The 27,659-nt window shown below is 40.3% G+C and overlaps 1 protein-coding gene across 1 annotated transcript; it reads right to left on the bottom strand.

Annotated features, from left to right (window-relative positions):
• Window positions 1-7,515: 7,515 nt before the first annotated feature.
• Window positions 7,516-23,362, bottom strand: hmga2 (high mobility group AT-hook 2). Its single transcript, XM_030046051.1, has 4 exons — window positions 23,255-23,362; window positions 21,737-21,823; window positions 11,075-11,125; window positions 7,516-7,714 (listed from the first exon to the last, which is right to left on the bottom strand). The coding sequence occupies exons 1-4, from the start codon at window positions 23,360-23,362 to the stop codon at window positions 7,553-7,555; spliced, it is 408 nt and encodes a 135-aa protein (XP_029901911.1). The 3' UTR covers window positions 7,516-7,552.
• Window positions 23,363-27,659: the final 4,297 nt, after the last annotated feature.

The following is a 27,659-nucleotide window of genomic DNA, read 5'->3' as shown; positions in this document are numbered from 1 at the left end:
ATAAGTAGTTTTTAAAAAAAATGGGTTAACTTTAAAGCTCTCTTTAAAACTCCCTAGTTTCATTTTTACTCTAAACCTTGATTAAATTTAATCCTGTGGCAGCAAAACTTTAAACTCCAATTTAAACGGTTAACTTTAAAGCTAAACTTGAGGAGGTTTACCTTTTAATCCCTGAAACCTGAGCAAATTCACTTGATTTCTTTCAAAAAATATGGAAGAACCAGAAAATTAATAAAACCTTTCTGGACCATTAGCAACAATTACCAGAAAATTAGCACAAACAAAAATAGAAAGAAAACTATATAATTATTGAATTGATATATTTAAAGGTCACATCAGTGACATGATCTGATTCACCTTCAGAAGTGCTGACTTCTATTTGTTAGCTGTCTTTTACATCAATGACTGTGAATTTGATCTTTCCTAAGATTCATCACAGTGGTTAACTATGCTCAACTGACAGCCAACATGTAAATGTGTCTTCCACAAGTGAGTGTGAAACTGAAAGGGGAAAAAAGCTTGCCTTGTCCTTGCACACTGGTGACTGACCTTAAATCCTTCAAAGGGAATTCCCAAAGAAGCCCAGAAGCAAATGAACAACCAAAATAATTTTCTATACTATTTTCTAAACTACTTTCTCCAAAGAAAGGGGGTTGATTCCCATATTTATGAGCATTTTTGGGTCCAGCTTTGAAGCTTTGCTGCATACTGTTTCAATTAAAAAAAAAAAAAAAAAAACACACACAAAACACAAGTTATTTACACAGGTTAGTTGTGTGTTTCATTGAAATACCCTAAAACAGCCTTCATTTTAATAATTTTGAAGGACCATAGCAGTGATTTTGAAGGACTGATCCATTTAGTACAATTTCCCTGCATTTTACAATGCAACAAACTATTTTGCACATCACGGTATTAAAAATTTAACAACATATAATCAAATACATACAATCAAAATCCCTCCATTTTCAGATTTTAAAGTTTGATTGAAACTGGCTGTGTAAAGCAAATGTTTGCCTATACTATTTTCCAGCAGACAGACCGTATCACTCAACCCAATGTCAAGTCATCAAAACACAACTGCTCTGCTGCGTAAAGGAAAACTAATGTGGACAACTTTATTCGGATAATGAAATTCTGGTGTGGAGAAAGTTTGAAGTCTGAAAGTTCATTTTCATATTGTAGTGGAATGAATGGAAACCAATAGCTGGATAAAAGGGGGGGGGGAATGATACCGGACTGCTTGCTTGAGGAAAGATTAGCAGAAATGTGAAGATTATGTATTTTGTAGACATTACGCTAAACATGCAGAATCACTGGTATGTTCTTTAAAGGTTTCCCTGTTGTTGATCTTTGACAGGAAATAGAAGTAGAGCAGGATGAAGAATCTGAATCATATCTACCTTCTTCTGTGCTCGTGGACCACAGCAGCCACAACTCTCTATTTACATGGTTATTTACCAGTGAACACCATAGTGCTCTCAAGTGGCAGTCCTTGAGATCCTCTTGGATTTTTAATTAGTCTACAACGTTGGTTCTCAGTGCTCATTGCTGCGGGGTTTCTGCCCTGCACTTGCCATTGATCACTTGTCAGTCAAATGGTGTTACTGTGATGTCATTTTTGTTGGGTTTTCTGTCTGGGATGTTTCTGTAGGAGGTGTTATTTTCTTTGTTTGTTCAGCTGTGGTGGCTATCACTGATTGTGCTACTACCAAGCTCTTCAATTTTTTCCAAAACCAACTCAGTTGTTTTCTGCTTTTTTTTTTTTTTTTCTGTGTGTCAGATGTTTCTTCCCCAGGAATGAGCTACCAGAGCAACAAATTTAAAGGCTTCCATAAATGTTATAGGGCAGTGTTTTTCCAGCCTTTTCATGTTTTGGACCCCCAAGTTGACTCTCAATAAGCCTTGGATCCTTGTTTGGAGCAATTTCACTATATTTCCAAAGCATTCTCTCACACACATTCAAACACAATGCCGATGCAGCATCATTGATCTGATCTTCAAGTATATCACTTTAGTTTTCTTGTCATTTTTTAGAATCTCTTGTTGTCATTGTTTTTTCTCAAATTTTCTGGTAATGTTTTGCTACATTTTGTTTGTTGTGTTTTTTGTTTGTTTGTTTGTTTTTCTCTAAAGCGCTTGTGTTGTGTTTTGTTATGTTTTTTTTTGCTAAATTGCTAATTGCATTTTATGCCATGTTTTTTGTCAGAAATCAAGTGAAAAAGGTTTAAAAAGAGTTAAATTGTTTTGTATTGTATTATCATACTTGAACACTGACAAATTGTGGTGAGATTAAATAAAAAGAGAAAAAATTGAATTGATCCTCATATATTTCCTCCATTGTTACAGTTTCTAATGAATTATATTACAGTTAAATTAAATTCGTCCAACTTTTGCATAGGACCCCCCTAGAAGACCATCAAGGACCCATGGCGGACCCTGGCCCCCACTTTGAAAACCACTTCTGTAGGCAGAATCAGAACTGCATTGTGTCTATTGGTGATAGTAGCAAAAAAGGCATTTATTTATATAAAACTCTTGATTATTATCATAAAAGCAATGCATACTCTCGGCATGAAGCAAGTTTTAGCACCTACAGCGCAACATGTGTTCAAAAGAAAGTTGCTTTTCTCAACATTAATGGACACCTGGTGTGTTTTTTTAACATCATCTCTGAAATAGCTAGCAGTGCTGCCGTTGCAGATGATGACTCAGAGTGAAATGATTAAAGCTCTTTCAGAGGCTGCAGCAGGAAAGGAAGGGGGTGGGAGTGGGGGACCACAGAGGTGACCTGTGGAAATCCGCCATGGTCCCAGAAAACTCCTGATGTTTGTGAAACGCCTGTCTGGACAAATGCCTCTAGTGGCAGGAATTCAGCCTCTCAGCTCACAACTGCCTGTGGGGAGAAGGGAGGGTGGGGGTTTAGAATGTAGGGAATGAGGCAAAGCTGCCCTGCAAAACCCCTCTCAGCCCCTCTCTCTCTTTTTCTTTCTGCCTGGGGAAGGATCAGAAGGACGACGTAGCACCAGCCTCCAAATATACTAAATACACCCCATCCAGCAGTGTTCACTTGCTAGGCTGAAGCAAAAAAAAAAAAAAAAATTAAAGTTACTGCAACTTTTGTTATTGGGTAGAACCTTAATGTTAGACTTATTTATCTAAGATGTCTTGACACAAGAACATATTAAAAGTCATGGGCATAAGAACACATGTATTTTTAACAGCAAGAATTTATATACTCCTCATCAAACACAATGAACTAAATGGTATTAAGCTTGCAATTCACAGCAAAACTGCCAATAGCTACACACAGAAAAATAAGAACTATCAGGTGCAGAGCTGAAGTTCTTTGAGGTCCTCGGGCTTTCACACTTTTATCACATGTCAGCGTCGCATGGTTAGGTTAAAGAAAGGTTTAGGCATAAAAATGACTTGGTTAAGGTCAGGAAAAGCTTAGGTTTAGGCAACAAAATGGAAACTGGACAAGATGCCTTTGGCATCGGTATCAGACAGAGAAAGCCACAACCAAGCTACAGATGCCCTGGCAATGACAACAGGTTGCAATAGTTCACTCTGTAAACCAACAATCTGAGAATACAAACATCCTGGGTTCAAATCCCTTGGTGACCAAGTCCAGCTACTTTTAAAACTGCTCCTCCTCAAATTCATACAAGGCAATATTTGCGCTTGTCCAAGCGCTTGAATAATGCCCAATAATCGCTGTGTGGGGCTATATTTCTTTATTGACTGTATTTTCAAACCCCCAAACCAGGACCCTTAAGTGCTGTATGTTCATGCATGCACACATGCGCTTATGCATGCACCATTGGCATTTTCATGAAGATGGGAAATAATTATTCCAGCACTTAGCACACCTACTAAGCTCATGTTTCAACACCATGGACAGCGCCTCAGTAGACGAAAAACTGTTTTGTCTCCCAAAAGTCAACAAAACATAGCTGAAAACTGTATAATAGCATGAGTAAACACAAAATGCAAACACATTGCTCACTGAAACACATTTATTGTCAGATTGATTACCATAGTAAATACCACTGCTTAATAAGCTGTTCATTCTGCCATCCACAACTAAATACAGCTATAGACATCCATACATACAAGCAAATACGCACACCAAATGATCAACCACATGAAGTTACAACTTTGTTGTTGTGCATGTGCATTTCTACAGTGGGTGCCAGTGATAGACTGACGAACTCAGGGACATTCAGTATTCTTGGCTGGCCTGCTTGGGCGGTCCAGCAATAAAACACCACTGCTACGAACACTTAGCAGATGGAGGCAAAATAAAACAGGAGGAAGTCACAAATTACCACTTGTTGTTACATGATGAACTCACATTTGTCTTTGTGCTTGCAAATGAGGCTTCAAATGACACTTAACTGAGGTAGTGGTTGTTAGCGCATGTGAGTGGAGGCTGATGTGAACACCATGGCTCTGATTCATCCACTGACTCACAATGAAAGACAAACTCTGCCAGAGGATCTCTTGCCCAGAAAACACAGGAGGCCAAGTTTAATATTTTCTCTGTGAGGCATGCCGAGGCTATAAAAAGCTTTTTAATGTCTGACACCAAATTCCCATCACAAAACCCCCATTACCCCTGCCTTACATATGCACACATTCAAACATTGAAAAGGGAGAACTTTTCACACTCTGGCAGCGTGTAAGGGTTTTCCAAGCCTCCCCACCACTTTTTCAAAAGTGCTGGATGAATTCCCAACCGTGCTGCTCATCACCTCTGCCAGACTTTCCTCCCTCTCTGTTTCCCTGCTCTTGTATTCGACTCCCTGGCACCTGCCTTCAGTATCTGACCTGAAGCCAAGAGTAGCAAAGCCTTGTGTGAGATGGGAGTACTTCCTTTCCCCTCCACACAACATCAATCCCCAATACACACTCATGCCACAGAACCTGTGCTTCCTCACCCATTCACTTAGTCATTTCCGCAAATTTGAGCGTGGAGAGGCCAGGTCATAGTGGTGGGCGTTAGTTTCACAGTAGTCTCCATTTAACACCAGTAAGGGCTGGGCTGAGGTTTTAGCATGGGCACAGAAAGTGGAGATGGGTTTGAGTGTGTCCTGGGTGTGAGTTGTCTCGGATGTGGCTGAAGAAACCCAAACACAAAGAGACAGCTGTGTGGAGGGCAGCAGGATAGCTCAAGGGCGGCTGAGCAATTTGGTTTCCAAACCTTGGAGAGAGGAGATGAGCGGTGGAAAAGGAAGCAAACCACAAATAATGAGGGGAATGATGCTGAATATTTCCTCCCCTTTCTAGTCTGTTCTTGTCCATACAAATCCAGAACTCGTGCTAGGTGTTTCTTGGAGCATTGCTCTAGACCAACGGTTCTCAATCACTTTGACTCATGACCCCTTTATAACAAACCAATGCCTTCTCATGACCCCGTGTCACAGCCTGCATATGCAGAGTGGAGTCATTACTTAAATATTTTACCCAGCCCTCTCTAGACCCCAGCTATCTTTTTCTCTAGAGTCTAACCATGGCATTTCCTTGCCAGTGACTTCAATGGGATGCAAATTGTAAATAAATCTTTTGTTTTTACCATTGCTGCCATTTATTGCCGTGACAATTTGTAGGCAGACTTGTCTCATAAGCAGCCAAATGGTGAGGAAGCCAAAGACTGTTGCGCACAATGAAAAAGAGTTTCACTTGCATGTAGAGAAACCAAACACATAAAATTCAATGGACACCAGCCAGTTGGCAGCATAAAAGGGGAACTGCATTGCACAACTGATTAATGCGATCTATGGGTGACCAGAGATTCCTCCCTCCTGCTTTTACCAACAGGGGAAGTTGGCTGGCTTGGCAAAGGCCTGCCTGTCCATCTCACCACCTGCATAGCAAAGACAGAGCATGCAGCCAAACAGCCAGGCAGACATGACTGACCCTGGATCAGCCTGGTCAAACTAACCTTGGCAGTTCCTGTCAGCTGTGACCACAACATGATGGGTTGGGAGTGGAGGGGAAGCAGGGAGGATATACATGACTGATGGAAACCCCAGTCAGAGCGATACATGACATGACTCAACTGGTGCCCACACTTTCCAACAAATGAGAACAATGGCAAGGACAAAAAACTTTCCTCTTTACTCTTCTACTCTTCTACTAACGCAGTCACATTAGTATATACAAGTGCTGGAGGATGATTAGCAGTACTTAGATGTCCCAAGTTTGCTCTAAGAACCAAAGTGTGAGATCAGAACATCTGCCTTGAACTTGTAAATTGCACTTTATTACAGTGAGAGGCTGATAAAAAAAACAAGACAGTCATCCACACCCTCCCTCATCTGGGTTCACCAGGGAACATTTTCATCAAATCTTCACTCAGCACAAACACTGTGTTTGAGAAAAACCCAAACCAAACGATATTTTGCAGGAAAGGATGGCTGCGGGAGAGCTGATGGAGAAAGCAAATCATCTTGTCCTGTCAGCAGTGCTCTCCCTATCCACTTGTCAAGGTCTCTGGCAGACAAGAAATCCTTCTTGCTCTTATCTGTCTGGGCTGAATTCACACAATGGATTCCTCTGGAACACATCTACCTGACTTAAGGCCAGTCTTGCCAAGTGGGTAAGGTGTCAAAAGAGCCTTAGCAAACCTTGGCAAAGTTTCCCAAGTCAGGTGAATGGCTTCCCTGAAAGACTTCACTGTTCATGTGGGAGGATTCAACTAGGGGGGAAAAATCAGCACCCCAAAGTAGTCACAACAAATTTACAATTTTGCTAAACTCTACATAATCCATCTTTTATGATGTTGTGGCAATTCATCTTCTGTCTGTCAGACTTCACACTGCCGAGCTGCTTGTCTGTTTTTCCATTTTTTTAAATCTAATTTTATTTTTTGCCTCATGTAGCTCAAGCACACTAATGCAGTGATTTTAAAAATGAGGCCCCCCAGGGGGATTTGTCAGTGTCCAAGTATGGCATCAAAACAATTTAATCCTTTGAAATCTGAAAATTCACCTTATTTCTTAAAAAAAAAAAAAAAAAAAAATAGGGGAAAGGGGTGAGGAGCAAATTAGCAAATAATCACTGGGAAGTTTTGTTAAAATTTACAAGAAATTACAAGAAAATGATCGGATAATTAGCAAAAAAAAAAAAAAAAACCTCAACATTAGCAATTTCTTATTCTAAGAAAACTGTATTTATAATTATTAAAATATGTCTGATAATGATGATGGATTGAAATTAGATTTCTTGTGCTTCAATGCTTATGAACAACCTTACACAAGCATTTAATACTAAACCCAACCTAAAAGATCTCGATACAAACATCCCCATGGAGAAAAACTACTTCAAATGGAAGTTTGCGGCTTAATGGAAGTCAGCTTGGGGGTCCAGAACATTAAAAAAATGTGAAGCTTGCTTCATTAGCAAATAAAGAACATGACTTCTTAAACAACTGGTTCTCATGTTTTTTGTTGTTTGTTTTTTATTTTTGTTTTTTGAGGTCACATGCACAGGAGTAATTGTGTCAGGGTAAAATCAGGTAAACCAGCTGAGATTCTCCTGAGCATCATGATTTGACAAGGAGGAGACAGTATTCCCTTGATTCTAGTAGAAAGCCTTGGTTGTTTGGTGAGTACCAAACATAAATGCCCTTGGGTGGTGTCAAGTTTTTCCACTCAGCCTCCTGAACCTCTGGCCATACTTCATAGATCTCCACTCTCCAAGTTCCCTGTGGGACAGATATGGTTAAACACTTCTTTCTTTCCCTCCTGGTGGCCATGGCCACCTTTTCCTATTATCCATTTGGTGGGGGTGGGGGTGAGGCAAAGAAAAACATTCCAGCAGCCCCTTGTAGCCATAATTAGTTCCAGGAGAGTGAGCAGTAGCTGAATGAAGAGAGCCGACTTGTTTATTCTGGACAGAAACGACGAGGCCTGTGACAAGTCCACCCTGTATGTATGAAGTGGCCATGTGGCAGAAAGATCTCTGGGCCATGCCATTTTATGTGTGACACACTAAAGGTAGCAAACAGATCATGACCCCGGGTTTCACAAAGCCACACAAAGTTTCTCATACATCAGGAAAGGCTTAAGAAAGGCAGCCCGGTTATTAAAAAATTAAATAATAATAATAATAATAATTAAACTAGGCTTGGTCCTTGGCTGGTGGCAGTAGTCCATAGGTTAATGAGTAGTAGTACATCATGTCCTCTAGATAATTGGTATACATCTGCACAAACAGCACTGTCTTATATTGAAATCATAAATCCATAATGCTGCAAACTGTGTGCAAAGTTCGATGCAAGAACCTTGAGGCACAGAGATAAAACAGATCAGATGTGGTTACTGATTATAGCACTCCAACATCAACTTTTATTGCAATTTTGATTCATTTATGAAATGTTTTCACCACAGAGAGCTAGTAAAAATACAGCTAAATAACGCTGGTCTTAGTTCAGTTAAATATTAAATGTTAAATATTAACATGCAATTGGAATAATCCAACACCTACAACACTTTCATTGCAACACAATGCAACTACAACAGAACAATGCAGTGATAACAGATTAACTTGCTTGCATAAGAAAGTAATGAATTAACACATTAAATAGTAATCTCAGTGTAAGGCCTGTGAAACCCTGGCTTGTGGAACAAGCATAGCATTTGGAGCATCCAGCCAGTATCCAGCACTCAGTAATGATTGAAGGAAAATAGCACAACTACTGTCCTACAGAACAGCTAGGGGGGAAGTGAAGAAAATCACGATTTTCAACATGGGGAAGTACCCTTTTAAAGCAGACAAAGCCACTGTGTCAGTGGATGTTGGTTGTAGGTGTGTATACCTGGGACTTGCAGGCACCAGCAAGCAGCACTACAAAGGAAATATTGCAATAAACCTCAACTGTTTTATCAGTTCAGTCCAAGGGTTCAGTGGCTGCCTGGAGCTGAACTGAGGAGCTGATTTGTTGGCTGCTGTTGCTCTGACAGCTCAGCTGTCAAGCCAGATCACAAAAGCTGGCTGATATATGGTGTAAATGCTTCCTCTCTTCACGGTCTATCTTACTGGAATTCGCAAAGCAAAATTACTGCCAAAGTCCAATACATGCCCACTGCGTGTTACGGAGTGAGAAATATGTGAATTACTTCAAACACATACAGTAATACTTGAGACAATGCAGGCAGTGTTGTCCTGTATAGAGCTGTGCTATGCATGCTGAATGAGGCCATACACTTTAAGGGTTCAGTGTCTGTGTAACATTTGCATTTGTGTCTCAAATCACACCAAAGCAAGCATAGTTTTCTTCATATACATCTTTAAACCACTAGCTTGATATTCAGACTGGATGACCTTTCTGTTTTTCCTTCACTATTCAGTGTGAAATTACCCCCATGTTGGCTGATTTCTGTAGGCGAAGGCATTAGAATCCCACAAACCAATTCCTAGTGACTGACTATGATGTAGAGGTTTGTTTTCAGTCAATGCAGAAGCTGTTTTAGTCACTTTACAGTGCTACTGCATATCAGTCTAACTTTCAGCCACTTACAAGAAAAGTCAGTCAATGTTGACACATTGATGCTAAATCAGTTTGTTGGTGACGCGGGCTCATAACAAATGCAAGAGCTCTATATTGCCGAAAAGTGGATAAAAAACATTTGGATGAACCATTCAGTGAAGTCTAACTGTAGCTGATACAGGGAATTCGTTCCCCATGGCTTGGATGTTGTTAGCCTAAGCTAGCCACAGAAACCAACATCCTGAAACAAAGCTAGGCTACTTCTATCACACGGACCAATGGTCTTTTAGAGTGGGGCTTCTTGACAAATTAAAGTAAACATTTGTCAAATCCCATCGGCAGAACACATAAAACATCTTCCCCTGTCAGAAATGCCTTCAGTGCACACTGTTGCTCTGCTTGGAGTGTTTTACAATTACATTTATTTAAAACAATGTCTATACCAGTGCCTAGAACTTTATCATCTATTTTCTCGTGTTAGCCATTGTTAGCTAACATAAAATGATCTCTACTGCACAGCTTGACTACACCAAGTACTACCCGGTCAGTTTTTCATCTGAGAAATCACACTTGAAATGGGCAACACCAGACCCATATCAATCATGATAATGTTTTTTAAAGTGAACATGCGATCCATGGCTATGGAAGCAGGCTATTAAAAGCGCACAGAGCTGATAAGCTTCAGCCGCAGTGAGCACTACAGAGGAGTGTGAACAATGTAGAACACAGGAAATATGCAAAGGCTCCTGGAAAACATACCATTCCTTCAAGGAGATGAAAACTGGATATAAAATACACACTTTATAACTCTCCAAGTCTGTGCTTGCAGCCCTTCACTTCTCTTTTTTCCCCTTTGACACATAAAAATGCAGTTATGATATATACAGGAGAAAGTTCACATTCCCCACATCTTTCCTCACCCTTCCTGGTGGCACTTCTAACTGCCTGCTGCTTTTCCCTGCACTATCAATCAGCTCGGAGCTGATAAACACTGAGGCCTTCAAGCTGTCGGAGGAATTATTTAAGTATTCCTGTGGTCAGCATGAAGAGTAAACATTTTCTTTGACTGATAACGCAAACATTTTGGACATCTCCTGGAACACACACACACACACACACACACCACCACCACCACCAACAGCAACAACAACAACAACAACAACCAGTACAGAAGAAGGTCTGAATGTAAGCCACATGATGAAAGTGAATGACAAAAAAATTGGACACGGGCAATTGTATGTAGTGTATATGTATTTTATGTGCGGGCAGCGTAACTAGTTAATAACCAACATGAACAGCACCTTACTGAATGAAAAAACAATATGCAGAGCTGCTTGAACTATTCTTAATGGACAGAAATGCTTGTGGAGGTCAGGAAACAAGTGTCTGGTCATAACTTTTTCTACCCACCACAAATAGATTTCATGAACTGACACAATTAACTGCCCCTCTAAGGTTCATGTACAAACTGCATTACAATGGCCAGCCTGCCAGCTGCAGAAATAAGACCAGGCAATGAGAGAGACACACACTGAAGGAGCTTCTTCTACAGTTGGTGAAGCAAAGTTAACTTACCCATTTCCTGGGTCGCCCCCTGGGCCTTTTCTCCCCAGTAGCCTCGGCTTTCTGTGAAGCAGATGGCAGCATAAATTAGGAGGGATTAAATGTGATCATTCATCCGGAAAATAACATTATCGAACACAGCAAATCAAAATTTGACATCAAAAGCACAGGCAGAAAAAGGTTAAAAACCAGAAAGATTGTATTATCAGATATTCAAAGGGATAGCCCACCCATTTTGAAAAAAAAAAAAAATCTATATTATTTCACTCAGCATCACTACTGACTTACATTAACAGCTATCTTCTTCCCATCATTACTGAGTGCTGGATACTGGCTGGATGCTCCAAATGCTAACTGTTAACCTCCTGCACTGAGGTGGACTTCCCCCCAGCTGACATTCTCAACAATACCTGCACTTAAAGAAAGTTTAACATGACTTTACAAGTTTAACATCACTTTACATGACTTTTGACGTGTTGCTTTCCAAAACTAAAATGCACATACATCTACAGAGTGCAGGTGGCACGGTGTCCTTTCTGTGTGATGTTTGCATGTTCTCCACATGTCTGCATGGCTTTCTGCAGGGAGCTCTGGCTTCCCCCCACAGTTTAAAGACATGTAAGACAGGTCAACTGGAGAAGTAAATTGCCCCTAGGTGTCAATGAGTACGTTTACATGCACACCATATTCCGGTATTATTCAGAATATTGGCAATATTCCGGTTGCGCACGTGTCATGTAAACACGCACCGAACCTGATTAAGGTCATAATCCGGTTGGAGAGAATTCCGAATAAGACCCCTGGCATATGCCTGTTCCATCCGGCATGTAAACACCTTAGTCGGAAAATGCCCTGAACCGAAATATTCAGTCACGACTGCGCATGCTTGATTCACAAGGAATTCTGGGGCATCTTTGTTGCTATGGTTACTGCAAGCGGGGAAAACCATAGATGTAATATATGTATATTACGTCGATGGGGAAAACGACATGGCGCACACTACAGCTTGGAGAAAAGCAGCAAGAGCCAGGAGACTGCAGTCTGCCTTCAGCTGATCAAAGACTTAAATATCATGGAGGATATCGATGGGAGAAAACACAGAAATAGCAACAGAGGAAGAAGAAGAAGAAGACTTCTTCTATATTTCCGGCAGACCAGATGCCTATACGTGTACTGCTGCCCCCCGCGGCTGAGTGTCGCATTACATAAGAGAGTGGAATACGCCGAAACACGGGAACATGCCAAGTAACATGTAAACGGAATATTCCAGTTGCCACAGCGCAGTTACCTTAACCGGAATATTGACCCGAACCGGAATACGGTGTGCATGTAAACGTAGTCATTGTGTCTGCCCTACAATGTAATGTCGACCTCTCCAGGGTGTTTCCCCACCTTCCACCCAGTGAGCAGTGCAACAGGCTGCAGCACCCTGTGACACTAATAAGGATAAGCAACTTGGAAAATGAATGCATGTATGAGGACTAGTGAGTGCCCAACTTTTTTTTACATAATTTTGGGCTATAATTTGAATGGATTAAGGCAGTTATTTTTAAGTTAGCTGGGGGGAAGTCCACCTCAATGGCAGCAGGCTAACAGTTAGCATTTGGAGCATCCAGCCAGTATCCAGCACTCAGTAACAATGAGAGGAAGAGAGCACCACTACTGTCCTACACAACAGCTGGGGGGGAATGAGATAATATCACATTTTTCAAAATTGGTGAAACTTCTGTTTAAGCATTCATGGCAAGGCAAAAAAAAAAAAAATACTCAAGGACACATTTCTAACTCTAAGGTGAAATGGCTATATTTTACACCAGTATTGTAGGAGTGGCATGTGTGGGATTTCCCCTCTTGTTCCTACACCTCAGACTCTCTCAACCCCTCACTCACAACAAATCTCAATTACAGCACAACAAAAGTTCGCCTGCTTAGCAGAGAGTAATATTTCACCAGTAGAAATTTATGCTATTCAAGTGGAAATGAGTGGCCCACTATCGATGGAGTCACCTGACAGATAAGAACCTTGACTGACGGTTATGCAGGCTGATCACACTGAGCACATTCAGCTGGCTTCAGCTGGCCCCATGTGCCTCCACCTCCACTCAGTGACAGGCTGCAGCAACTGTTTTTTGATTTAAAGATGAGTGTAAGACAAGAGAGAAGTCCCAAGAGAATGGAGCTAAGATACTAGGAGAAATCCCACTACCTACATGGAAAACTGCAAACTGCAAACTGCAAACTGTGAGTTTGCTGAAATATCCATATATATCATCACAACAAAATGGCAGGCAACACAGTCAGCGTCAAACAAACTTATTCTCTGACTGGATTTTTATCTGAAAACACATTCACTTCAATCTAGTGAAGATAAGTAGCTGCCAAAGGTGAAAGTAACCAATAATATTTACTTGTGTTACTGTAACTGAGTAACTTTTTTGTATTATCATTATCATTATGTGCTATTAAGTATTGAACTTAACTATATTTTAAATCCCATCTGCTACAGAGCGCAAATTTTGTCATTTCCAAATTTCTATTCATCTATTGACAGCTTTTGACACCTTTTCCTCGACAGCTATTTTGACATGAAATGGCAGGTAAACACAGGTGTTACTAATGACATTAATTAAAGTTCTGTTCCATTTAAGTCTAACAGAGACTGATCCCTGCTACTGCTCATTAACGTCATTGGAAGGACCTGTGTTCACCCTGCTATTTCAGCTTAAAATGATTTTTACAGTAGTAATTCTACTTCTAAGACAGTAAAATGTCAGAAAAGTACCAATACTTCTACCTGAGACTCTTTCCATCACTGCTAGCTGTAGCTGGCCTAGCTAATATTAGCTTTTAATGTTTTGTGATCATCATTGACTCTTGTTAGCATCTTTCCTGTGGGCATATTTGTTAGTTGCAATGGAAGACATTCAGCATGGAGGTGAGACGTCAACTCCAAAGTCAAAACATCCGACAGTCAACGGAAAGCTCCACAAGTCCACCTACTTTGAGGGGCGTGGAGTAGTGTTGGCTGTTCATTGGTGTTTTGATGAGAAGAGTCAAATATCTTTCCCAGGGTCAGTGCCAGCTAGACAACTAATTTTTAGTTAGTCTAGACCTATTTACAGAGCATTCCCTTTCTGTCCTGAAACTAATAGCTCTAGCTGGAATACCCCTGACTTCTGCCTTGAGGGAAAGGAATTACCTTTCATATCTGACCCCAAGAAAACAAAATAATTTGACATTTGTGGGATGTGAGACAAATTAGACACTGCATGCCCACCTGCACAGCCCGAAGAAGGAGCCCCAGCTGTGCAGTGAACCACAATTAACAAGACAAGACGCATCTCAATAATTCATCGGATATTAAGTAGTATCAAGGCTCCAAGGATCTAGTCGGCAAGGAGCCAGGTGAAATCTAAGCCAAATTGCTAGACTGCTATGAATTTTGCAGACGATGACCAGTAAAGGCAGGTATCAGAGGTACTGGTGGGGGGTGGGGGTCAGTGTGTGTTGCTGCAGCTATTTTGCTCAGTAAACAACACCATTCCTTTGTAACCCTGACACTGAACACAAGCCACCGAGTCATGGTCACATGGCAGCAGGTGGAGCATCTCAACACCTCAGCAGGCAGATCGCACAGTTGCCAAAGATACACAGCAAGAAAAACTTCTTAGAAGGACAAAGGCAGTAAGACCATCATTTATCGCAAATTTCAAAACACATGGCAAGGGAAGAAACAATAAGGTAGAGGCTAGTTTAGACATGGGACGATTCTCATCAGCCACTGCAGCAGGACGTTTTTAGAGGTTTTAAGAGATATTTCCTACATTCCACTCTCATTCCCACAGTGATCGTGCAGGCAGACATGAGAGAAAGTTGCCTTCAACATTGAACATGTGTCACCGGTAACACCACATTACCTGCTCCCTGAACAAACATTCATCTTCTTAATTCATTTCTTTACCTTAATCACAGCAGCACACCCATAATACCCAAGCATTTCTAGCGACTGATAGTGTTTCATTCGCTAGGTAACGTAATAACTTGCTAATCCTTTGACACCTGAGCAAATTCAATTACCAAAAAGCAGTTAGCAAGAAATTACCTGAAATTTAACAACAAACTCAGACAATACAATAAAACGACCACAAAATGACTAGAAAATTATTAAAATATTACTGGAAACTAAGCAAACACTAAGCAAAAACTACAAAAGAATAATTTATAATTATTAAAATTACATATGTAAAATTAAATTACAATAAAATTTGCACAAAACTTATCTAAAAAAAAAATACAAAGTACAATATAATAATATAGTACAAATACAAAATACAAAAAAAATACAAAATTGCTACCAAACTCAAAACTTACCAAACTTGCCATTGATACGCAATGGCATTGTCCATGGCACTTTCTAATTATGTCTAAATTCTGGGAAATGGTGTAACACTGTCCTATGTTAATCATGTTGGTTTTTGAAAAATGCAATGTTATGGAATACTTGCGTTTTGTAATATGATTCGCCTTTTCAAAAAAATGATGAAATACTTTGAAAAAATGAATAGTGTGATGGCTGGTCATCTGATCAATATGTATTTATCACACCTATGAGCAGCTCATTTTTATAGTTTGAACCTGAGGAAGCAATGGGCGAGTGTTGTTCGCTCCAAATAAAGTTGCAGAAAACTTATTTCAGTGTGCGGTGGTTTATATTTGTCTTCAATCAGATTTCTTGTGTTGAGATGCTCAGATTACACTAAAAATCTGAAACCCCTACTAGATGGTGGGTTGGCCCTACCTTTGGGCTCACTCACCAGCAAAGGTAGAGGCATGACAGGAGACATTATGTCACTACTCCTCTCTGTTCAGTTTCTATCCCCAGCTCAATGACCCCTGACCCCTGTGCTCCTGCCCCTCAAGCAACGCTCATCACAGACAATATGATTAGAAAAGAGATGTGAAAAGAGATTGTGCACATTTGAAATGCTAAAAATAACAGTACATCAACATAACACTTGAAGATTTTGCAAAGCTGAACAAATTTGACATTTACAACAGATTGTACAAGTATGGAGTTAGATTCAACAACAACAATGCTGCTGTCATGCACAGTCAATGGGCACTATTACCGGTTGCAGACCAAAATGCCTCTGAATATAACTGGATAGACCTACAACCAATCAGAGCAATGTGTAACATGGCGCTGAACAACCGCTGAGCCTCAACAACACTCCTGTGTCAGTTATCGTGGATAAATGGTTGTGATTGGCCTGACATGGGCCAGGTTAGCTGGAAACCTGTCTGAACGGGAGGTGGGGAAATCAATCTGCTAGAGTAAATAATATGAGCTGCAGATTTGTCTGGTTCCCAGGACACAGTTCACTTGCACATACACTTGTCTTTATCGTTATTAACCCCCAATAAAGAGCAGCAAAGTGAAACAAAAGTACGACAGTTGATGGCAAGGAAAGTATGTTTGTCTTTGCAATGTTTAATGTTTACAGTAATCGTAATTAATTTTTAAAATATTGACCTTTTTTAAGAAATGCATCAACAATAGAACTAATTTCTTGTGCGGTCTAAACTGTATTTGCTGGCCGTCAGTTACAACCATGGCTGGCAGGTACCTGAAAAGTACGCAAGACACATGATAGAGGGGAGCGGAGGAAACAAAGAAGCTGGCCATAAAGTTAGCCACAACATAGCTTGCCTAACATAGCCCAGTTATAAGCAGTAATTTCAGTAAATCTATTGTCCATATATACTCAATAGTCATATGTGCTTCTCAGCTTTGGAAAGCAATACTTGTAAAGTGATTATTTGAATGGATTAAGGCGGTTATTTTTAAGTTAGCTGGGGGGAAGTCAACCTCAATGGCAGGAGGCTAACAATTAGCATGTGGAGCATCCAGCCAGTATCCAACTGTACTCACTTTTCCTTTAAGCCCTAAAACTAGGTCTATTTCAATAATAATAATAATGATAATAATAACAATAATAATAATAATAATAATTGACCATTTATCCATCCAATGAATTATTAAGGAAAATGTTTAATATTAATTACAACTGCTGTACATTCTGTGATAGTAATACTGAATTAACTGACCATCAGTTTTTTTTTCATTGTGTTCATGCCACAACTTTATTGGAAGACATGCATGACTGGTTGTCAATTAAAATCTATCAGCTTTCCCCTTTTACAAAAGATAATGCAGTTTGGCTATATGTTTAGAGGATAAAAAATAGACTTTGTTTTAAATAACTTGATACTCGTAGCAAAGCTTTTTTTATCAACACTTTTTTTTTTTTAAGAGGGACCTGAGTACAAGCACCTTAGCTCTGGCACTAATGAAAAGAAACATAAATGTGGAACTGGAAGTCTTTGAAGGACCCTGGCAACAATGGAAAAATAACTGAGGAGAATATTATCTTGAATACATATGAGTTAAGTTAATTTTGTCCAGATAAGAGGACTACCACCACTGTCCCACATTACAGACAGTGAGTAAAATAATATCAATTTACCAAATGGGTGATCAAAAATAGAAAACTTAACTGATTGATTTTTATCCATGTTGATGGTTGTTGAGTTGTTTGCTTTGTTTTGTTTTTTTAAAGATTATTTTTTCAGCATTTCTGCTTTATTTGACAGTCACAGTAGAAATAGACAGGAAAGGCAGGGGAGAGAGAGGGGATGACGTGCAGCCACCGGGGCACCCCGGTTGTTGAGTTTTAAATACTTATGTATTCACCCCTTCATCTGCGATTGTGATATATGTTGTAGGTAGATTATATAGGATGACAAAATTTCACTAAATTCCAGTTTCCCATTTCTACGAGGTGAGAGTATATGATACCTTGGATATTGACCCTGGTTTTAATGATACAGATATAACACTTGATCATTTCAAAGAAACCAAAATGTACTAGGCCATGACACAATCATGATAACTTGTTTTACCGTGTCTATCATAAGTTCACTATAATGACACTCCACATTGCTGGCCAGCCAATCTGTGTACTGTAATCCCAGTTCTCTGTTTGGGATGTTACATTTTTAATGGGGGGATTTAATGGTCTGAAAGACAACACCCTGTTTAATTAATCATCGCTGTATTTGTATGTCTGAGCAGGGAGGAGCAGTACGTCTGAAATGGCAGTAAATACCCAGCGATGTGAAGGGGGATTCTCGAGGCTGCTTGCTGACACCAGAGCACAAGATTGGAACTAGGATTGGGTTAGCCTAAAGGATTACATTAGCTTTGGGATTTGAGCTTGGTGGTTAAGGTTAAAATTAGGATTATAACCTGGGTTTAGGGTTAATATTGGAGCTAGGATTAAAGGACAGTTGCATCGTGATTTAGTTTTTTGTTCATTTCTTGTATTTCTTTTACATGACTGTAGGTGGTTATCCATGTTTTATCACATGTCTCGTCAGGCTGTCATGGTATTCCTGAAACGTGCATTAATATGGAACAGTCACAGTGTTCTGTGACTTTGCAAACATGACTGTCAGGCTCTTGTTCAAAGTAATGGATTACCTTTACCTGAGTTACAACTCAACTACAAGTCTCTGAACTGAACAGAACTGAACTGAACTGCATGTCTTGAATAGTTGTTTTCTGGGGTTTTCAGAACTGAATGGAAGTGAATGAGTGTGAGCAGTTTGGTAAAAACCTATCGCTATAAACATTAATGGGACAGTTCACTCACATTTTACTGGTGAGTTGAACATGGACATGGGAGTTAAGGACAGGACACAAAGCTTTGGACCATCCTAGAATCGGGATTAGGATTAGCAGTAAAGTTTGGGATTAAGATTGTAGGTTAGGGTTAGTGAGTGAGGCCAGTGCTAGTCATGCAGTGCTACTAGAGAGTAGCTGGATCCCCAACACACACTGGAAAACATTTTGGTGTGTCATCATGATCAGCGCTATGTCGGGGATGATAACACTAATCTGGGCAACTGATGTGTGATTATGACCAGGATGATTGAATTGAACGCCATAGATAACTGCTGACATATTTCTAGTGGTTTATTCAAGACTGTGCCATTAGTTGTCTTGTTTGTTGATTTGTTGTTATTGTAACTGGCTGTGCCATCAGACTATATACTAAACTGTTTTGATAATGTTCTTGTAATTGGATTCTAAATATAAATTTACATTTTATTTATTTATTTAATTAATTAATTTTCCAGGAATGTTTTACTAATTATCTGTTTGATTTTTTTTGTTTTTTGGGTTGTTGTTATTGTTGTTGTTGTTGTTTGCGTGTTAGTTTTTAAATCTAATTTTATGAGAGCCCCTTTTCTTGTAAATTTGTGAATCATATTATAGTCATTTTCTTATAGTGTTTTGCTAATTTCTAATTAATTTTTAGGGTTGTTTCTTGCTAATTTGCTCATGTTTTTTTTCCATGATTTGAAAGAAATCAAGTGCTTTCAATGTGTTTAGTGTAAAATGGAGGTTCACTTTGCAAAGAAGCAGTTTTTTAAATCTGACATTTTCTGGGAATGATATCAGTGTTGCTGGGATGTTTTTTTTTTTTTTTGTTTGTTTTTTTGAAGAATGATAGCCCTTTAAAAAACTGCATGCATTCTGAAATATGGTCCAAGTGATAGTCTATTCAAGGTGTGCAGTGTAACTGTCTCTTATTACAAGCTGCCATGATATCTCTCAGAGATTGACAAAGTGATTGGTATGGGGAGAGGAAATGAACTTGTAAAGACTCTATGTTAAAGGTGCCTCCTGAGCCAGGACTCCTTTCATCTTGCAAGATTGATATCTTCAGTGTTTATCATAACTATTCCCAGATGAGATGAAGCTGGATTATGGGGAGAGCAGAGTGGTTCACTTTTCAGAGAAGCGCCAGGATTGTTTACAGTGGTTGGTGGTGGCAGGGGAGCACTAAGGCTGCTGTCATCAGGTCCCTGACACAGTTTAATCCAGCTAATGAATGAAGACACAGGGACCTGCCCCTGTGTTTCTCAGATGTATCATAAACCAAATATTACACAGGACATTGCAAGGAACTTCCAAAGCTTTTCACTGAATCTTTTTTTTCCACATTAATCAATTATCATTCATCATCTCCCTTTCTCTCACTCTCTCATGCACCCTTCTTTGTGTTACGGCTACTGATGTATGTTTGTGATTGCAAATAGAGATTTTACTCAGTAGCTCCTACCTCAGATGAACATTCCAACATTGTCCTGAATTCAGCACACATATTACCCAATCACAATCATCTCTGCGTATGTGATATCATCACTTATACTGTGTCTGTCCTATGGGAAGGAAGCCAAAGGCCGAAAAGCTGGAAAGTAAATTAAGTGAACAGCAAATAAGTAAGCTAATGTTACAGTTCTTCAACAAGCCTATAGATCACAAGAAAACATTATTAAACCCCTTATTTAACAAAATATGGTCAGTTTTATGACAGGTACATTGGTTTGCTGGTTTAATCGCATGCATGATAAAAGTTGTATTAGATGTGGATTTTTTTTTTTTTTTATGTTACTGATATTTCACAGCCACCATTTTCCAGATATTTCTGCATTATTTACCTTGGATATATTGGAGCTAGTACTCACAAGTTGTATGTTGAAGTTAATGTTATTTGCATGTCAGAAATTAGTACATACAGTAAATAACCTACCATAAGCCGTGAATGTGGCACTGATGCATTATTGGACCCTTTTGAGCCAGAAAGCTAACATCAGCTAACGGTCTGGCTCATGAACTTACACAGAGCTACAACTGCACTGTGAAGCCCATGCTAACAGCAGCTAGCAGCTGAGGTTCAAAGCATTATTGTTAGCTTTGTGTTTTCACATGAACTTGCCCTGTTATTTTTAGGTTTCTTGTGTTTGAATGAAATCATGAACGAGTCTAGATGTTAAATTCAGAGAGCCAGAGTTATAAGCTACCTTATGGTATTTCTAGAGCAACAGCAATTTTGAAATGACAAATCAGGGTAAACAGGTGTTACTAATGACACTGATGAAGGTTCCATTCCCAATAAGTTTAGTAAAACCTTTCCAATGAACCAGAGTGTTAGCATTAGCAAATTAGCATTTAGGCTAAATACTGTACAATGCCTAATACATAAACATAATAAATACAAAATGGGTTCACTGATGATGTCACATAAAACAAACTATTGTGATTGGGTGATAAGCATGTTACAGCAATGAATGTGGTTCTGAAGATACAAGCTACTTGGCAAAATCTCAGAACACTCCTAAACTTATGCATGAATCTGTTTGTGTCTATTCATGCACATGTCTTTTTAAGAATGTATATGTTTGTGTTTGTGTGTGTGTCTTAGAGTCTAACGGGGTTACAAGAAATTCATTCCCCTCTGGAATTTCTTAATTTCTCACTTGATATGTTTTTTTTTTCCAAAACATCTTATAGTGATTTGGTCCAAAGGCAATGGAATATGCAATGGAAGACATTGTCAGGTACATACAGACAATACAGACATACAGAACTGGAGATGTGAGGTTCATACTGCGGACTCATTGGTCTCATCTGATAAAGTAATAATTTTTCACTAGTTATTCAAGTATTAAGTAATCTTAAAGAGCTTCCTGCCACTTAAAATAGTGCAATACGGTACACTGTGTGTGAGTGTGTATCATTCTACAGATGCTGAGGCTCCTCACCTTTTGCGCTGCCTTGGAAGGGCCCTTGTTCTTGCTTCCTTTGGGGCGGCCCCTCGGTCGCTTGGGGACAGGCTCTCCACTCGGCTCCTAGAGGTTATGGGGGAGTGGGGTGGGGAGTTGAACGTGGACATGGGAGTTAAGGACAGGACACAAAGCTTTGGACCCTCCACCCACACACTCCCACCCCCCACCCCATACCCGCCAAACCCCTCTCTGAGAAGACTGGGTCCCCTTTCAACAATGTGCTCATTTACTGGTGGTCTCCCATTTGGTCACTGCTTTATGAATCAAGACCAAAAGAGGGACAAAGGTTGTGTGTGCATATACGTGTGTGTGTGTGTGTGTGTGTGTGTGTGTGTGCGTGCGTGCGTGCGTACATGTGTGTGTGATCACGTGTGCATGTGTGAGCACACACCACAGAATGAGTGAGAGGGAATTTGATTCAGTGCTCAGCCTGACTGTGTAACCTATTTCTAAGTAAAACATCAATTTTTTTTCAGACCCCAAATTTTCCATCAATATTTCTCTAGTTTATAAAGGTGCACACATTCATTATGTATCAGCGTTGCAGTTTAGGAGTTAGAGTTAGCACTTCATGTGTTTCATTATGTTTAATTAGACAAAAAAGATCTCAATTTCCTTTTTTATATTAGGCTTTAGTGGGATAAATTCTGCCATGTGTTCCATTTCTCTAGATCACCTGACCAAACAGAGGCAACAGCCTCAGTAAATGGGATTTTGGTCGAACCTTGTTTACATTTTTGGCAGTGAATAAATATGTGTGAACGTGCCTCACCATGAAGCATTTCTATAAGCACATCCATATTAATAAATGCAGCAGTGCGTCTGGCTCAACTGAGTGAGGAAATCGACAGTTACATTCATCCTCATGCTTCTCTTTTTACTCCTGTTGACAATTAAGAGCCGAGTCAATAATTCTCGAGGGGCGCATTCCTTATCCAGTGCATACTGGCCTCTCACACAAATCAGTTTTTTTAAAAAGCGGCAGCAAAAACACAGAAGCGATCAAAACGAGCAAAATAATCTAAAAAGAATGCAAGTACGGGAAATGTTTGCGCTCTCGGATTACGACAATATGCTCCGCCTGGTGCATGGATTTCAAAAAGGAAAGTTAAAGCTGCATGCACACCTTCTTCGATGTAATTAGGGATCTATACCACAGAAAAGGCAAATTCGGCTCGATTTTAAAGCACAATCTTGGTCTTTCTGTGCAGTTTTTTTAGTATAAAGCGGAGCAGCAGGATATGACTATCGCTAGCTCAGGACCTGCACGCACTGCTCAAGTTTTACGCCAGCACTCCAATCAAAACAGAGTGGATAAAAGTATTAAAACGCAGCACATTGCACCATATAGCACACACAATCTGCAGATAATAGGTGATTTTTACTTTTGCCTGGTATATTACATCTGCCAAGGCCTGTAGGCTATATACTGCATGCAAAAGCGCCCCTAAGTCAAGTTCTAGCAGGCACGACCAGACAGAAACTCAGACTGACTTTCTGGGGCTTCCTCGGTCTCCCGGGCCTCCTCTTCTGGGGCTCCGGGGCCCCTGCAGGCTCCTGAGAGCCTGAGCTTTCCCCAGCCTCGTCCCCGCGTCCACTCATGGTTCACGGTGCTGCAGTTGCTCGGCTCTCCCGGCAAACAGAAAAGACAGGAGACTCAAAAAAAAAAAAAAAAAAAAAAAAAAGAACGGAAGAAAGAAAAAGAGGGGGAGAACCAGAGCCGGTGAGGCGATTTTAAATGGCACTTTGCAGGTCTATTGTCCACTCCTGTGTTGAGAAAGTTCTCCTCGGGCAGAGTGGGTGGGGAGGTAGAGCTGATAAAATAAGCCAATGATCAGTTGGAAGTTGTGGTCGGACTGAATGAGCTGCAGGGCTTTTGAAGACAGACCGAGACAGCGCAGCTCGAGACGCCGACCAGCATCGACTCAGCACCGGCTACAAGTACCCGCAGCACCGGGCGGGACCATGTACAGGACCAGGCGGGACGAGGAGGCACGGATCGGCTAAAAAAGCGTGGGCATAACTGCACCCACAGCCCACTCGACTCGAAACCAGGCTACTCTGAGTGAGGATGAGGTTAAAAAAAAATCACCTCTCCCGTGGGTGGATAACACGGGGGGAGGGGGAGCTGGAGGGGAGGGGAGGGGAGGAGAGGGGAGGGGGGTTGGATGAGAGCCAGAGAAAACAGAGAGGAGAGACGGAGTCCTGGCGGCAGGCCAGGCATGGCAAGCCCGCATTTATGAATTAAACTCACATTTTCACACGTTTCAATGGAATCAGCGCGGTGAGACACTGGACACCTATTCAATTAGAGTTCACCTCTGTCAAGTGTGACGTAGCTTACAGGCTTATACAGCTACAGGCCACAAGTTAGAAAATAGCTGCATTTCTAAAAGTCTCAAATCATTGCTTAGAAGGCAATACCACTTTATAGTCTATACCAATAAATATTTTGTTTATTTACTTATCATCTTGGTGATTTATTATTGTTATTTTTTGTTGTTATTGTTTTTGTTGTTTGGTTGGTTTTGCATTGCATCGCACCGCAAATTATCATATTGTTATTCTGTGTTTTTTTTTTTTTTTTTTTTCTTCATGTGCAAAGCATATGTCCTTCTGAAGCTATGTAATTACAACGCATTTTATTTCATTTATTCATTTATTTATTTAATAGCCTAGTATTAGGCTATGCCCTGTGAGTCTCTCATTTTCATCAAAGCCCTTCTGTGTTGCAAGTTAGCATCAGCTAGCCTATAAACACTGCATCGGATAAGTGTTCTCATTTTATCCATGTACCTGTCCCTATCAAATAAACCATAAATAAATCAACGTTATGATCAGTGGCAGTGGCAGCATACACATGGCTTATTTATTTATTTATTTATTTATTTATTCATTCTTCTTCTTCTTTTTATTTATTTAGCCTATAACTCTTGTTTTGTATTTAAGGGTATGAACATTTCCATTGTAGTTCTGCGGTGAGGAGCAGCCTTGGTTTGTGGCTGTGGAAGCGGCAGCGTCGTGGGTCTTTGAAGCATCCCGCCGTGGACGTGGAGTGAGATCAATTACACAAGAACAACAGGCACAAAGAATAAAGTGCTTTACGTGGAGGCCCTTTCCCACGATCCTGCTGCCTCCTCTCCACTCCCTTGCATTGCACTGCAAAGAAAAGTAGGCCTACTGTAATGCCGCATGAATATTCGGCACATTCTAGGTTTAGTGTGCACGTTTTTAGTGTGCATGGTATGTCCGGAATTCAGCAGGCAGGCTATAGCCTACCTATCCAACTGCTGTTAAAACACTTCTTTATACGCTTTTACATTATTCGAGCCCGCAACAATAGGCCTACAGAGCCTTCATAACTTCCATCGTCTTCCCGGAGACTGTCCCCTTACTGTGTGTGAGAGAGAGAGTGATTAATTCGTGGTTGGTATTCAGTTCATTCATAAAAAACAGCCCCCAGACCCCCCAAAGAAGGTTTTCTGTGCAGACCCCTCCCCTGCAGACAGAGCGGCGTCAGCATCGAACCAATACAATCAATGGCTGCACAGATCCATTACCTAGAGGCTGGTTTAGACCTAATGCCCGAGCAGCCACAAGTTCACTGACAAGCACAATGAAAGTAAGAAATAAAAATTTGATTGCCTTTAACCTGAAAGGCTAGAAAGTAGCCTATGTTAAGTATGTTTGTACATTTTTTTTCTTTTTCTTTCTTTTTCTTTTTTTTTTTTTTTTTTTTGCTCTACCATGGATAGTGCATGTAGATATTTTTTGCAACAAAAAAATCATAAAATTAAGTTAAAATAAAATAAGTTAAAATTGTCATTTTCAAATTTCAATCTCAACGCAGCCAGATGGATGACAATAGAGAGACATTTTTTGTGAGCTTATAGTGAGTGCATTTTAAAAGGCATTCTTAGTCTGAGAAGCAGATTTCCCCTGACTGTGTTGTGCTCTGGACAAAATAGGTGGAATTGTACACAGCATGCTAAAAGATCTGAGTTTGACCACAGACCCTTTGCCACCCAATGTCAGTTTTAACTGTTTCCCTCTCAGAGATGGTCCCTCCTGGGCGCTGTCAAAGCAGCAGCACATATGTGATGCATTTATGGTGCAGGGCGGTGAGAGGCCTGCTGCCAAACACTTCAGACTGTTTAAGAATTTCTATTTCTATCTACTCTCAGATTACATTATTTCCAACGGATTTTAAGGGCATTGCACCACAGTGGCATCCATAAGCCAATTAAATACAGCAGACCTAGTTCCCATCCTTGTCTAGCTCCTCTCCCTCTTTGTTTTTCTCTACTTTCTGGCGGACTTTTCCAGCTTTGCTCACAGCTCTACTCCTTTGTGAGGGCAGAGCTGTGTCTGTGCTCATCCTGCTTCTCACAGAGGAAATGAACAAATTAAATATAGACGCTGGGAGAAAAGCCATCCAGATGTCAGGCTGCCTGCCACCATGTGAGAGGGTCCTGGGTGGGTGGATGAGTGTGTGTGTGTGGTGGTGGTGGGGGGAGGGGGGGAGGGTGCTGTCTTTGACATCAGAGTTGAGGGGCCTACCTGTTGTCATACATGTCAAATGTGAACAGATGAATGATGACACACATTTGATGTATCCTTGTCCTCTGTTTTAAAGGTAGACTCCTTGATTTTCATTCGGTGTACCACTATAGTTGAGGCAAACCATACAAAAACATTGTTTTGGTTTTGAGCTTGAGATCAAGCGCCCCTGTTGGCTGTCTTTGCTCTTTCCCACCTCATTTACAGTTGCAGTACTTCATTTGGGTGGAAAGTTTAGATTCCGGGGGTGCTGTTGCTCCATATAACATAAATCAAGAAGTGTGCCTTTAAAGTGATAGTTTGTATTCTTACCTATTTTAGGGCTGTCAGTTTTACATTTGATATTCTAATATTCTTCTTTTCAATGTGTAATAATATGTGTGAATGATAATAAATGTGCACTGAAAATCTTGACTAATGTTCTGTTCTTTTTTTCTCCATTCACACACAGCCCCTACAAGCTAATTGACCACAATAACAGGCCGGACCCACCGGTGCTCAGGATCACAGCGCTAAAAAATGTCTGAAAAGTTGAAAGAACCACATGTGGAGAGAATAGTTGTCACTCCAGAAAATCTAAAAAGTTCCGTGTGGTGATACATTGGTTTCTGGTCAGTTGAAAGAGAAACACAGTCAAAGTAGAAAGTGCTATGTAAAATATGTCATTCAGAACAAGCGTACTACTCTACTGCTGGTAATTTGAAATAACATAAATAACAGAGTTCGCACAGATATGTGACGAGGCACCGACTTCAAAACAGCCACATCTGACTGCTTTTTTTTGGCTTTGGCAACAGCAAGTACGCCTTTACCACCCCACCCCTCCCTCTCTCTCTATCAGAGCCTGGGGACTACTAGTTGTTGAAGTACAAATTCACTGATTGGACAGTCATGCAGATGCAGTTGTTCTGTTTGTATTATTTTTCCATATGGTCATGCATAGTGTGTTTTTGGGTCTGGCTGATGTTGAAAGAATTCTGTGAACACAGCCAAATAGAGAATGTTTTATTTAATTTTAAATATTCTGACACGGGGGCATGCCAAGTGACATGTAAACGGAATATTCCAGTTGCCGTGGCGCAGTTACCTTAACCGGAATATTGACCCGAACCGGAATATGGTGTGCATGTAAACGTACTCAATGTATTGATGTACAGATTTACCCCCCAAAAAGTTTAGTGTTAGCGAAGTCACTTATATACCTTATACAGAATTGTACTGGCCTTGTTGCTTCCTCCTGTGGACGTTGTGTGTACAGCAGGAGTGTACAACATATTATGGCCTTGCTCCACTTTAATAATGCATTTGATGCAAAGTCTTCTTTATGATTTTATTTTAT

Source organism: Myripristis murdjan, chromosome 23 (assembly GCF_902150065.1).
Source record: "Myripristis murdjan chromosome 23, fMyrMur1.1, whole genome shotgun sequence".
Classification (NCBI taxonomy): Eukaryota; Metazoa; Chordata; class Actinopteri; order Holocentriformes; family Holocentridae; genus Myripristis; species Myripristis murdjan.
This window is presented reverse-complemented; position numbering and strand designations above follow the sequence as displayed.